At 41.7% G+C, this 14,056-nt stretch overlaps 3 protein-coding genes across 3 annotated transcripts; 1 reads left to right on the top strand and 2 right to left on the bottom strand.

Annotated features, from left to right (window-relative positions):
• Positions 1 to 43: 43 nt before the first annotated feature.
• LOC146272752 (tubulin alpha-1B chain-like) lies at positions 44 to 2,480 on the bottom strand. Its single transcript, XM_084704655.1, has 4 exons — positions 2,415 to 2,480; positions 1,552 to 1,774; positions 1,324 to 1,472; positions 44 to 1,214 (listed from the first exon to the last, which is right to left on the bottom strand). Exons 1-4 carry the CDS (start codon positions 2,415 to 2,417, stop codon positions 234 to 236), a joined length of 1,356 nt encoding a protein of 451 aa, XP_084560781.1. The 5' UTR covers positions 2,418 to 2,480; the 3' UTR covers positions 44 to 233.
• Positions 2,481 to 3,903: 1,423 nt separating this feature from the next.
• LOC146272751 (tubulin alpha-1B chain) lies at positions 3,904 to 7,592 on the top strand. Its single transcript, XM_084704398.1, has 4 exons — positions 3,904 to 4,045; positions 5,706 to 5,928; positions 6,104 to 6,252; positions 6,360 to 7,592. The coding sequence occupies exons 1-4, from the start codon at positions 4,043 to 4,045 to the stop codon at positions 7,338 to 7,340; spliced, it is 1,356 nt and encodes a 451-aa protein (XP_084560524.1). The 5' UTR covers positions 3,904 to 4,042; the 3' UTR covers positions 7,341 to 7,592.
• A 173-nt stretch (positions 7,593 to 7,765) lies between these two features.
• On the bottom strand, positions 7,766 to 13,172 carry pmela (premelanosome protein a). The gene is made up of 12 exons (XM_084704983.1): positions 13,049 to 13,172; positions 11,747 to 11,842; positions 11,504 to 11,650; positions 11,276 to 11,410; positions 10,997 to 11,158; positions 10,596 to 10,883; positions 9,567 to 10,421; positions 9,269 to 9,454; positions 9,074 to 9,176; positions 8,768 to 8,973; positions 8,576 to 8,666; positions 7,766 to 8,438 (listed from the first exon to the last, which is right to left on the bottom strand). Exons 1-12 carry the CDS (start codon positions 13,101 to 13,103, stop codon positions 8,288 to 8,290), a joined length of 2,475 nt encoding a protein of 824 aa, XP_084561109.1. The 5' UTR covers positions 13,104 to 13,172; the 3' UTR covers positions 7,766 to 8,287.
• Positions 13,173 to 14,056: the final 884 nt, after the last annotated feature.

Raw genomic sequence — 14,056 nt, 5'->3', positions numbered from 1 at the left:
CTTTTATGAAATCTGTGATGCAAGTGTAATCAAAAAACACAAATTTAACATTCATTAATAATTTATTAGGCAGTCGCCTCAAAATAACAGCACAGGTACATAAAAAGATGAGATATTCTGAATATATTCCATCATAGTCAAATGTTTAGATTCTGCAAAGTCATAATACTAGTTCTATGCTAAGTTTTAAGGTAATTTAATAATTTGCTTTGCATTGGAGGTAATTGGAGGAACTAATATTCCTCTCCTTCTTCCTCTCCTTCTCCTTCAATGGAATCCACACCCACTTCCTCATAATCTTTCTCCAAGGCAGCCATGTCCTCCCTGGCCTCAGAGAACTCGCCCTCCTCCATACCCTCACCTACGTACCAGTGCACAAAGGCACGCTTGGCATACATCAGGTCAAACTTGTGGTCCAGACGAGCCCAGGCCTCTGCTACAGCAGTGGTGTTGCTGAGCATGCACACAGCCCTCTGAACCTTAGCCAGATCTCCACCAGGCACCACAGTGGGGGGCTGGTAGTTGATACCAACCTTAAAACCAGTGGGGCACCAATCTACAAACTGGATAGAGCGTTTGGTCTTAATTGTGGCGATGGCAGCATTAACATCTTTAGGTACCACATCACCACGGTACAGCAGACAGCACGCCATGTACTTTCCGTGGCGAGGGTCGCATTTTACCATCTGATTGGCTGGTTCAAAGCAAGCATTAGTGATCTCAGCAACTGAGAGCTGCTCATGGTAAGCCTTCTCTGCAGAAATGACAGGGGCATAGGTGGCCAGGGGAAAGTGGATACGAGGGTAGGGCACCAAGTTGGTTTGGAATTCTGTCAGATCAACATTGAGGGCACCATCAAATCTGAGGGAGGCAGTGATTGAGGAAACAATCTGACTGATCAACCTGTTAAGGTTGGTGTAGGAGGGGCGCTCAATATCAAGATTCCTACGACAAATATCATAGATGGCCTCATTGTCCACCATGAAAGCACAGTCAGAATGCTCCAGGGTGGTGTGGGTGGTCAGGATGGAGTTGTAGGGCTCCACCACAGCAGTGGACACCTGGGGAGCTGGGTAGATGGAGAACTCAAGCTTAGACTTCTTGCCGTAATCAACAGACAGGCGTTCCATCAGCAGGGAAGTGAAACCAGAACCGGTACCACCTCCAAAGCTGTGGAAAACCAGGAAACCCTGGAGACCAGTGCACTGGTCGGCCTAGGGAGAGAGGTTTCATATTGTTGAATATGAATGTGATATGTAGAAAAAACTGTGAATGGTTTTGACATTTATAAGACATTTCAAAGATTTTGGTGATAGGTCTCACCAGTTTACGAATCCTGTCCAGAACCAGATCAATGATCTCTTTTCCGATAGTGTAGTGTCCACGGGCATAGTTGTTGGCTGCATCCTCCTTTCCAGTAATTAGCTGCTCAGGGTGGAAGAGCTGGCGATAAGTTCCTGAGCGCACCTCATCTAATAGCAGAAAAAAACCTGTTAGGTCAAGAAAATCTAAAAGTAATTTTTTGTAGATTAACTACAAAAATCATCTTACCAATGACTGTGGGCTCCAGATCTACAAACACAGCTCTCGGCACATGCTTTCCAGCTCCAGTCTCACTGAAGAAGGTGTTGAAGGAGTCGTCTCCTCCTCCGATGGTCTTATCACTGGGCATCTGACCGTCCGGCTGGATCCCATGTTCCAGACAGTACAATTCCCAGCAGGCATTGCCAATTTGGACACCAGCTTGGCCCACATGTACGGAGATACACTCACGCTGTAGGAGTCAGTCCATATTAAAAAAAATATTCTAAATAGCTCTTGAAATATTCTAAATAGCTCTTGAAATCTAATAAAGATTAAAAAACAACAACCAGAAAGTATACTTCTATGAATCATGAGATTAAGAATTAATCGTTCCCCTTTATAAAAAAGAATGACGGACTAAATAGCATAATATATAGCGCAATCTAAAACGGACATTGCTCATGTAACTCACTTTGAAATATGGACTACACTGAATATTAGGGCAATTCACTACTCATTTCGCGCATTTGTTATTGTGTACATGATTTTAATTAAAACCTATAGCACCTTTCTGTTTTAGAAGCATATTTAGGCCTCATAGTTTGGTATTCAAACAGTGAATACCATATTATCAAATATTGTAAACCAAAAATACAAATACATGGTGATAAGCATGCTAAAACAAATATAGCTTCAGTGCGCTTCAGCTCCTTTTAGTCACGTATAACATTTATATATAGGCCTAGCTCATTATTGAAAATAGCCTACATCAAACATCTCATTGCGCCGATACAAAAGTATTTATGGACAGCATTCTATGAAGCCTGTTTTAAGGGAAAAGAGACAAATACAACTAAAATATATGGTAATATTTTAAATACTGGGCTCACCATTTTGGTTCCTTGATAACGAGGCGCTGAAAGATGAACAGTGAATGGAATGCACTTCTATAGGCAACTAGCGGGCTAGGCGCGAATAACAGCGGGTGGAAATGAAGAAGGCGGTGCTATGAGCACCGAATAAAACTGCCACAAGCACACAACTACCCAAAGAACAAAGGAATAGCCAGATGATAAACTTTATTTTTTACGTGTTATTATATATATATAAAAAAAAAACATTCAAAGTTAAACATCTGAAATCTGACTGCTTATTTTGAAGCCTTGAAGGTGATGCCTAAATGTATAAGGCAGTTTTTGGTTAAGGAAAGATGGAGAGTGTCACCTCAAGGGTGTGGCAACAGCTCACTTTCCAAGGTAAACTGTCATAAGCTTTAGGCCACTTACATTAAGTAATCTAACTCCTTAATTTAACAAGGCACACACACCCACAATCAATATTGTTATTGTGATGTATGGAGTGCCAAATGTTGCGTGATTTTGTGATTGTATTAAACATAATTTGTAAACTGTATAACACTAATGGAAAAAGAAAACATAAATGTACACAGAGATCTCTGGCTTTTTGAAGTAAAAGGCCCATCCTATACACCCCCCACCCACCCACATCATCTCTGGCTGGCGTGCAGCCTCACCCTCTTGCCTTTGTTCATGATTTTGCTGCAGTGACGTCACTACCCTCCTCTGCAGTTGCCATGTGACCAGTATGTCATTGTGCCGTCAGCACATACAAGCAGCCTCAGCGGTACTCCCTGCACCACATTACTTCTACTGGTGACCAAATCATCAGATACCTCCCTAGGGAGAAGATAGTAGGTTGTGTGTTGGAAAGCTGCAATTCTCTCTGCTGTCCATTCAAATTTGTCTGAGTGAATTTCACTTCCTTCCAACAATGCTACAAAATTATTATTAGAAAATTGTCAATGAAAGCAAGTTATATTAAGACAATAAATCTGTTTTTTCTTCTTGATCTGCTAACAATGAGTGGCAACTGTGCACTCTATTTAACTTTTGCTATGGAGACTAACACTAGTCAGACATGTCTTATTGAAGAAAAGTTATACATTTAGCCATTCAAAAACTATGCAAATCATAAGGCAACCCATCTGAGTAAGGTGTAATACACTTGTGTGTGTGTGTGTGTGTGTGTGTGTGTGTGTGTGTGTGTGTGTGTGTGTGTGTGTGTGCGTGTGTGTGTGTGTGTGTGTGTGTGTGTCAGTCACACACCAATAGCTATGACGTCTTCCTCAAATGTGAAGGTTTGTATTGGCAAAATGTTACCCAGATAAGGTTTAAGTGTCTTGTCATGTAGGATATAAACTCGTTTATCCACGTGAATAAGTGAATCATTCATTTTCATTCGGTTTCTCAGGCTGGTCTTGAAAAAAAAGGGTCGAACTGTGGTGGCCATCTTAATGTATTAATTTATTCATGTCTGCTAGGTTCAGCCCTCTTTGCGACACACTACAAGTACTAGCGCGCCACAGTGTTAGAGATCAGTTACTACATCGACTCTTAGCTGTCGGATAAAGTAACTTCAACCGAAGACAACATAAGAGAAACATTTTTTGTTCTTTTTAATCGATATATTCCCGTAATATCCCTCTACATCAGTAAACATGGTGAGTAGTCTGTTGTTTGTCACATTGTGGTGATAATACAGATAACTTGTATTTGGCTTATTTAATCACAGTAGCCTACTCACCTTTGTATTTATATATCTATCCATCTATCTCTATCTATAAACTAAAAAGGCAAGTCATCTTATCTGATACACGGATCAAATAGGCTACTACACGATGGGCACATTGTTGGTTTAAAAACCGTTGAAAGGAATAGCCTGCACGGTTGTCTGTAAGGTTAGAAGCCGATGATAAACGCTTACGCTATACACTAATAAGAGTCGATGAATTAGTTTAGTGTGAAATGTTTTCCTGTTTTAGATTATTATTTTTTTTATTATGGTATAATGTACACACGTTTCATTAAAATCAGCCTTGTCTGGGTGAATTATAGGAAATGCTATACCGCCGCCAAGTATTGCCTATACCTGCAATTATATTTTAAAATAGCTGTTTCTTAAGTGAGGATGAGATCATAGTCTATTCTTTATTGAGTCAAGTGGAAATACAATTTGTCTAAATGTAGTCAAAATAGTCGAACATTCTAGATCTCTTGCCCACCAAACCCCTCCATTTTATAATGACCGATGGAATTTGCCATATTCACGATTGTGAGTCTAAATGGTTTACAATTAGCCCACGGCAGAGACGTTACAGGTCCAAATTCTATATAGTTTATTCAGCAACCGTAATTAGCTTCTAGACTATACTCATATAATCACAGCTTGAACATTGAAAATAAAGTATTTGAGCTATTACCATCCCTATATTACAGCAATAGCAACAGAACATGGGATATGGGCAAGTACCTCTATCCCATCAGCCCTATGCTACCTAGTATGTATATGGTTCTCAATATGCGATTTTAGTGAGCGGGGGAGGGTGTAATCGGTTAGGAGACTTTTGCATCAGTCTCCAACAGATGGATTACTTAAAGTTGCACTGTATTTGTTCTATTGTCATCCTATGAGTGCTTTTCTTTTTCACAACTCAATTCAAAGTAATATGCATGTTAGCTGCTAATGACAGTTGTTACGAGAATCCTTGGTCTACATCCTTAGTTTTTTATGTGAAATGTAAAGTGTAGTTTACACATAGGCAACAACCAAATGGAATGGAATTTAAAATTGTATTTTGCAATTGGCTTAAAATAAATTAATCAAAAATATAGACAACTTTCAAAGTCTGCATATAACTCTTTGTAAAATCTTTCATGACAACAATGAAGGCAACATTTCATTGCATATTCTGAAGCGAGTGACTGCTAGAGGCCAGTTGCCTAGCAACAGAGATAGCTTGGCCATATGTGGTGTAAATCCTTTGGTAACAGCAGGGTGGAGCTGCTAAGAGGAAGATAGGGGGGAGGGAGGAGGAAGAATGGGGGATGGTGGAGTGATTCGTCATCACTTCTGCACTGAAACTGGCGTCTCTCTCGTGTTCTTGCAGTTCAGGGCGGTGCCTCAACATGGCACCATTCCCACTTTCAAAATCCCATTCATGCACCCAGAACAGAGATGAGGATTGTGCAAAGTGACTGCTAGACTGCATGGGAAAAATGCTACTTTATTGTTTTGCCCCCTTTACTCCTTTTATACAAATAAGTGGGTCTTGCATATTTGTGCACTGTTCTTATATTAACTTTTTCTGCTTTTCTCATCAGCGTGAGTGTATCTCCATCCACGTTGGCCAGGCTGGCGTCCAAATTGGCAATGCATGCTGGGAACTGTACTGTCTGGAACATGGGATCCAGCCGGACGGTCAGATGCCCAGTGATAAGACCATCGGAGGAGGAGACGACTCCTTCAACACCTTCTTCAGTGAGACTGGAGCTGGAAAGCATGTGCCGAGAGCTGTGTTTGTAGATCTGGAGCCCACAGTCATTGGTAAGATGATTTTAGAAACAAATATATATGATTTTTCACTACCTCCTGACATAGATTGGTGTGATTTCAGTGTGATTTCACTGGTTTTACAGTTTCACTGTGGTCCTGACATAGACTATGTAAAATTCCACGGGTCCAGAGTTCTTGAACTAACAGCTCCTGATGCTTTTTTAAGATGAGGTGCGCACTGGAACTTACCGCCAGCTCTTCCACCCTGAGCAGCTGATTACTGGAAAGGAGGATGCAGCCAACAACTATGCCCGTGGGCACTACACTATCGGAAAAGAGATCATTGATCTGGTTCTGGACAGGATTCGTAAACTGGTGAGACCTATCACCAAAATCTTTGTAAATGTCAAATTCATTCACTGTTTTATCTATATATCATGTTCTTATTCAACAATATGAAACCTCTCTCTCTCTCTCTCTAGGCCGACCAGTGCACTGGTCTTCAGGGTTTCCTGGTTTTCCACAGCTTTGGAGGTGGTACCGGTTCTGGTTTCACTTCCCTGCTGATGGAACGCCTGTCTGTTGACTACGGCAAGAAGTCTAAGCTTGAGTTCTCCATCTACCCAGCTCCCCAGGTGTCCACTGCTGTGGTGGAGCCCTACAACTCCATCCTGACCACCCACACCACCCTGGAGCATTCTGACTGTGCTTTCATGGTGGACAATGAGGCCATCTATGATATTTGTCGTACGAACCTTGATATTGAGCGCCCTACATATACCAACCTTAACAGGTTGATCAGTCAGATTGTCTCCTCAATCACTGCCTCCCTCAGATTTGATGGTGCCCTCAATGTTGATCTGACAGAATTCCAAACCAACTTGGTGCCCTACCCTCGTATCCACTTTCCCCTGGCCACCTATGCCCCTGTCATTTCTGCAGAGAAGGCTTACCATGAGCAGCTCTCAGTTGCTGAGATCACTAATGCTTGCTTTGAACCAGCCAATCAGATGGTAAAATGCGACCCTCGCCACGGAAAGTACATGGCGTGCTGTCTGCTGTACCGTGGTGATGTTGTACCTAAAGATGTTAATGCTGCCATCGCCACAATTAAGACCAAACGCTCTATCCAGTTTGTAGATTGGTGCCCCACTGGTTTTAAGGTTGGTATCAACTACCAGCCCCCCACTGTGGTGCCTGGTGGAGATCTGGCTAAGGTTCAGAGGGCTGTGTGCATGCTCAGCAACACCACTGCTATTGCAGAGGCCTGGGCTCGTCTGGACCACAAGTTTGACCTGATGTATGCCAAGCGTGCCTTTGTGCACTGGTACGTAGGTGAGGGTATGGAGGAGGGCGAGTTCTCTGAGGCCAGGGAGGACATGGCTGCCTTGGAGAAAGATTATGAGGAAGTGGGTGTGGATTCCATTGAAGGAGAAGGAGAGGAAGAAGGAGAGGAATATTAAGGTGAATTCACATCAGTCACCTTCTCCTAAAATAATCCTTCAATCCTACATTGAAATGACTCAGCTTTCCTCATCAGTGTAGGAAACTGCTAGCGAGCACTATCACATGTCATAGCTGTAGAATTTTTTTCTGATAAATTAAATGTGCTGTGGCTGTATTATGGGGATGTAACGGTTTTGAATAATTGTTTATTCAAGTGTTCTTTACACTCAGCTGTCCGTCATCTCAACTGTGATATGCAATAAATTATTGAAGGAACTTTTTCTGAGTCTTAAAAATGTTCAAGTCATTTTGAAAGATATTCAGTGGCACTGAGGGAGTCTTGTCCCTACTCACATATTCCACAATTGCATGGTGATTTCAATATTATGGTCTAATGAAAGTTAGCAATGATTCACATTAAGTTAAATGCAGTTTTATTACAATGTTACATCCTTATTAACATACGCATTTGAGTTTCTAAAGGCAGAAACAGTTACGAGTAGAGAAAATAGGAATGCAAGTTTTATGGAGGCGTATCTACAGTAGATATTTTACAGAGTCTTGTTTTTGCAAGGGGACAGTGAATGTATAATAAAACAGCAATTTCACGTAAGATTAGTTTATACTTAAGTTAATAGGTTGACAACCCTACAGAGTTAAAAGTAGACTACAAAAACGCCAAATATGTTACCTGATACTTTTAACTAATTAAACATATTGAATATAAAAAAACGGAGTCAAAATAAATACATATTTTTTCTAAAGTAATACACTGTCGGAATTTAAAATTAGATTTATCAATGCTCCTTTTGTGTACATTTTATTTTATTGAAGTTGCTTCCAGTGCCACAACACAACTGAATACAGTGAATTTACATTAGTCAACAGTGTTTGTTTTAATGTGAGGGTGTCTGTTAAAAGGTATGTTATTTAGAACTTTGTGAGGTGGTGGTTATGTTGGCGGTCACACCACCCTTCCCTGCAGCAATGGACGGCTCTCTCCAGGTGATTGTCGACTCAGCAAATTCCACAGCAGCAATGGCATAGATGTAATTGTAGAGCTACCACCACCGTTGTCTGAGTTTTCTGTCAAAGGACGATACTGCTTGAACCGCCTAATGGGGAAAAATTAACAATAAGTTACTGCTGTCATTTTCAGTTTTCCTTCATTATTTAGTACCTTAGTAGTATACCAAACGTGTTGAGTGAAACAGCAACATCACTTCTCTGTAGAAAACTGAATTTCACTCACTTGTATGTTAAAGCAATGGTTCCAATAGCACAGACAAGAACCATCACACCCAAGACGGCAGCCACAGTACCTGCTGTGGAGGAGTTAGAGCCTGCAACCAAAACACAAGATGAGGAAAAGACACATGCAGATAATTGTAAATGGAGGTTCATTTAAGCTTAGTCAATCAGGGGCTTTTTATCTTTCCCTTACCTACTGTGACACTGACTCTGGCACTGGCCATAGCCAGACTGACATCATTGGTCAAGGACACATTAATGCAGAACACTCCAGAGTTGTTAAAGAACTGACGAAGAATCATCTGGCACTCTGGAGAGGGTGTCACAGCATTGCACACAGTCTGCACAGGTGTGGCACAGTCGGCTTCCGAGATCACTGTGCACACCTCATTTGGCAGGCTGGAAAAAGGATGTAATTTGATTTGTTAAATTATACTAAATGACTGTTAGTATTCCTATTCTGAAAGTGTATTTTAATCCCCTTTTCTTAGATACAAACCTTCCTTGGCAGGTTATGGTGAGGTCCACTGCATTCTGCTCAACCTCAGTAGTCAAGGACACCACATTAGCCACCTGGATGATCTCTGCACTCTCAATACCCTCTGACAAGACATTTCATACAGAAGGTTGGGATTACACTATGTACCCAAGTTTCTCTACATTCAAATTGTACAGTAAGTACACATTAGCTCACCAATAACATCCAATGCCGTGGAGAAAGAGCCATAACGGTAGACCATACAGCCTGCGTTAGCCTCAATTTCTGGAGCCTGTCTTTTAGCCAAAACAAGAGCCACTTGGGCTGCCTCTGTGCCTGTCTCTACCTCTGCTGCAACTTCACCATCAGCTGGAGCAACTATCTCATTCAATGCTGCAGACACTGGGGAAAGGAAAATATGTTATGCCAATCATCACATCCACTGCTTTTAATGTTGCTATAACCTAATTGTAATAATGTAAGAGGAATGTTCTTATGTCACTTAAATGGGTACCTGTAGTTGGCGCAGCCTCATTCACTGTCTCTACAATTTCAGCCTCGGCATCAGCTGCAGGGACAGCAACTACTGCCTCTTCTACAGCTGTATTCTCTGTGGCGGCAGGAACTATGACATTGTCAGCAGCATCCACGGTCTCTTCCGGGGTGACCTCTGCAGCAGCAGTAGCCTCCACCTCAGCTTCACCTCCTGCAGCTTCCTCAGGAGCAACTGGAGCCACAGCAGGGACCTCTGGAAAGACTGTGGCTGCCAGGTCAACTGTGGCTTCCACTTCCTCTGCCACGGGGGCCACTGACACAGCGGCGTCAATGACAGGCACTTCTGCAGCAGCCGTTGCTGCCATGACTACAGCAGTCTCGTCAGCAGCAGCTGCCTCCGTGTCTACCACCACCCCAGCTGTCTCCTCAGCCACAGCAGCAACAGGTACAGCGGTAGCTCCCTCCACTGCTGGTACAACAGTTGCCACAGCGGCTGCCACAATGTCCTCTGCAGCAACGCCCACTTCTGCAACAGGGGCAGCAGCAGGGTCTACGGTAGCAGGAACGATGGCTGCATCTTCAGCTGCAGGGACAGGGACAGCAACAGTAGCATCATCTATAGCCGGGGCCACCGAGGCAACCTCCACTCCCTCTGAAGCTGCATCTGAGTCTACCACTGCAGCTGTGTCAGTGTCTACAGCAGGCTGCTCTGAGGCTGCCAGTGAGAGGTCATCGGCAGGGGCAGTCTCAGAGGCAGGCACATCCAGAGCAATGTCACCTGTCTCTTGGGTTGATGCAAGGGCTGGTGGGGCAGGGGCTGGGGTGGAGTCCATCACTACTACTGATGGAACTGCCGAGGATTCCATGGATATCACTAGATTGAAAACAAGACACATAAACATCACTGTTTTCTTGTGTCTATCCACTTTGTGCCATATAGCTATGTGTAGATATTGGTGTATCTTTCATGTGCAAGACAAGGGATCTATCCCTTCTTTAGTCATACTGACACATAATAATAGAATAATAGAGTATCAATATGTCTCACCGGCAGCTGTAGGATCTGCACAGCCATTGGGGATGCTGGCCATCAGGACAACCTGAGGCCTGAAGGTACCAGCTGTGAGGTATGTATGTGTGACACTGCGCTCTCTTGAGATCAGAGTTCCACTGTTGTCTCCAAAGTCCCAGTTGAAGGTGATGTCAGAAGTGATGAGATACTGGCTGGGGTCATGTAGATTGATACTAAAGGCGATGGCTCTGTTCTGAATGAAACTCTGATCAGCCTGATTGATGTCATTCACTTGATTGAGACTCACAGTGAAAGGGATTTGATCTGGAAGTATATTATGTCAGAGATAAAATATGGACAAGATTAAATGATTCACTTATGTCCCATCTAAAATGTCAAAAGTACAAGGTTTCCAAGATTCTCTTTTTTCTGCCCACCTGTGATAGAGAACGTTGTGGAGGCATAGCCAAGAGGAATGAACTTGTCCTTGCCACGGCAGTGGTAGATGACAACCTCCATATTGTAAGATCCCAGAGGGATGTTATCAGTGCCAATGGAGATGGAGGAGGAGGGCCCATCTGCAACCTGCCAGTAACGTCCTAAAAGTAATAATTACTGCATTACTAAATAGAGTTATCATACATATTGCTTGTGTAAATAGGTATGTTTCAAATTGTATTTTACATAAAACATAATAATAAAGCAACTGTTTTTACCCCATGTCTTCCACACAAACACGTAGTGGGGTTTCCTGTCTGAGACCCGGGTGAAAGGGGTTCCATCAGGGAACACTCCGTTCCACTCCTGCTCTTGGTCAGGGTACACAGCCTGACCCTCATTGTACTGAGTTCCTAAGAATAGATCAGAATACATCCTAAATCAAAACCAAATTGAAAAGTAACAGACATTTGACTAATGTGGCTGTATTTGTAGGGTGAGCTTACCATTGATGGAGCAGTTTCTTGCCCACACTACTTGTCCATCAGGAAGCACTGTCTGGTTTTGTGGGAATTGAAGATCAATGTTGAAGGTGGCCTTGGCTCCGGTCAGGGTAGGGGCATCATTTTTTACATCAAAAGTAACTTCTCCACCTAAAAACAGACACCACAATGTACATCCAAACATTTTAAATGTCTAGAGATTGGGATAGGATTGGAAATATTATATTACAATGGTGAGTGACCCACCTGCCCAACAATCCCTGTATCTGGAGTCTCCATCTTTCCACACTGGATAGAGACGTGAATTCCATGAGCGGTAGCGTGTAAAACGTGTTTTAGGCTCTGAAAAAAAAATCTTTGTGAAAGGCTTGAAATACCCAATTGAAAGAAAAGAATGCGTCTTCTTTGGAGTAACTCACCATCTTTTTATATGATTGAATGTTTGCAGTGTTTGCCATTTTTAACTGTTCAGTTAAGTTTAATTGTTTTTTTTATGTATATTAAAAACACTTGCTTAAAAGGAGTTGTTTCAGAGAGGGAATAAAAGTGGTGGAACTTGAAGGTATTTGGAGGTGGTGGGGGTTAGGGGGAAATGAACAAGGTGGGGGTTCCAGGCAGTGGGAGTCACACGACCCCTGCAATCCCCCTCAATCCCTTTCATGTGACTCTCAGCTGAGCACCAGCAGTTGTAATCCCAACTGGGAGAATGAGAGAGCTCAGACATTAGGGCGGCCTTATTTGCTTATTACAGTATTTATCTGTGTATATGTTTGTGTAGTTGTTTGTGTTTGTGTTGGATTGGTTCTACACGATTCATATACTTTTTAATTTATCTCCTCTAAACCTGTAACTACTAAACGTAATGTTCATTTGCAGGTGTAAATTGCTGGTCTTTGTTAAACAATTTTAATATACACTTACTTCATAATAATTGACGTGTTGTTTAAAGTATATCTCTACAGATATTAGAAATCACAGTATGTCACAGTGGCACCGTGATTCATTGTTGTTGCACCACACTTTATAATAAACCTGTAGCTCAAAGCAATCTGAGTATGTTTTAAGCATTAAGCATATATAATTAAGATAACTAATCCAAACCATTTGTATTTGTTTCTATTGTGTCTTTGCTGGATCACTTAAATATTTGACATGATCCATAAAAAAAAGACATCTTGCATGAGGCAGTGTTTGGTATTTTGATTTTAAAAAATGCCATTACCTTACGGCCATCAGCTACTTAACTGGCCTACTGGGCTCTGGCCATTGGACATTACTCCCCATGTAACTTCTTGTTACACTACCATTCTGTTTTAATGAAAACAATGTTCTAATTTGCACTACTAACTGCACAATTTTATAATATATACTGAATATTGTGATTGTAGCCTGCTATAATTTTAGGAGAACCCCAACTGAAAGGGGAGAGGTAAATACATTCTTTGGGATTCTATAAATGGTCAACAGTTGTTTGAACCCTCTTACTAAAGTTTTATATTTACACACAATAAAAACTATTTTATACATTCATAAAAAAGATATACTCACTTGCTGCATCAGCTGAGGAAAGAGCCAATACCAGCACCATCACTAAGGTCCTCATTGTGCGTGTTTGGGTGTGAGTCCTCTTTCTGAGCCTAGTTCCTTACCCCCAATACTCAAAACCCAACACTGCTACCCAAGTGACATGGGAAAGGGCGTTTTATTCTCTTTAAAAGACCATTGGACCTTAAATTACCATAGGATTGCCTCTCATCACTGACATCACAGAGAGTTTGCTACTGGGCACCTCCCACCCAGGTCCACCGTGTGACCAGATGGACATCTCATCAGCTATGGTATGAGAACTGACATTAGTACAACATTGATATGGAAAAGTAATTCTTCTTTAAATTAAACAATATTTAAAGTATATTACATCTATTTATATATGACTTCATTGGAAATACATACTATAATGTTTTCTACTGATACTTTTTAGCCAGTAAAAATGATTTTGGTCTCAATGCATTACCAGAATTTAATTAATTAATTTACCACAGTAATTACTTTATACTGAATCTAGTAATATGGAGGTATATTGACACATTATTATTGTTGATAGTGAATTATTGTTTGCTCTACCGATTGTTATTTTATGAGAAATACACCTGCACACTTTTGTAGATCTAGTAGGTTTTGCACATTGGATTTGTGAGAGTAATTAGCCTTTTCTCTGCTAATTATGCATTTCAACAACAAATTCAGTCAAACTGTTTAGAAAAAGTCTGACAGAGAATGCATTGTTCATTACCTAATGGCTACTCCTATGAGAAGGAAACAGGGCTGGGCTGTCGTCATGCCTGGCTCAACATCCACCCTATCTGTGCATGGGGGGGTCACAAGATGAGAGTGTGGGTGTACAAAATCAATAGCATCCTTTTATTTCTCCTCTTTTTCTCTGCAACCCAAGGCTGCACTGAGTATACAGTATGCTTATGGCAATCCACACACTGGAATATACTTGTGTTTGCTCTGTAACTGTGGGTACTCTTTGTCCCTCGTGTACATTCCACA

Source organism: Hypomesus nipponensis, chromosome 9 (genome assembly GCF_054491055.1).
Source record: "Hypomesus nipponensis isolate SF chromosome 9, ASM5449105v1, whole genome shotgun sequence".
Classification (NCBI taxonomy): domain Eukaryota; kingdom Metazoa; phylum Chordata; class Actinopteri; order Osmeriformes; family Osmeridae; genus Hypomesus; species Hypomesus nipponensis.
The sequence above is the reverse complement of the archived record's forward strand: the minus strand, read 5'-3'. Positions and strand labels throughout refer to the sequence as shown.

Coding starts and splice junctions, on each gene's coding strand:
- LOC146272752 (XM_084704655.1), bottom strand. Junction 1,473..1,551: donor TCTGGAGCCCACAGTCATTG/GTAAGATGATTT, acceptor TTCTGCTATTAG/ATGAGGTGCGCTCAGGAACT. Junction 1,215..1,323: donor TGGACAGGATTCGTAAACTG/GTGAGACCTATC, acceptor CTCTCTCCCTAG/GCCGACCAGTGCACTGGTCT.
- LOC146272751 (XM_084704398.1), top strand. Junction 5,929..6,103: donor TCTGGAGCCCACAGTCATTG/GTAAGATGATTT, acceptor TGCTTTTTTAAG/ATGAGGTGCGCACTGGAACT. Junction 6,253..6,359: donor TGGACAGGATTCGTAAACTG/GTGAGACCTATC, acceptor CTCTCTCTCTAG/GCCGACCAGTGCACTGGTCT.
- pmela (XM_084704983.1), bottom strand. CDS start 13,103: ATGAGGACCTTAGTGATGGTGCTGGTATTGGCTCTTTCCTCAGCTGAT. Junction 8,667..8,767: donor CAGAGTCAGTGTCACAGTAG/GTAAGGGAAAGA, acceptor TTTTGGTTGCAG/GCTCTAACTCCTCCACAGCA. Junction 8,439..8,575: donor ACCATTGCTTTAACATACAA/GTGAGTGAAATT, acceptor TTTCCCCATTAG/GCGGTTCAAGCAGTATCGTC.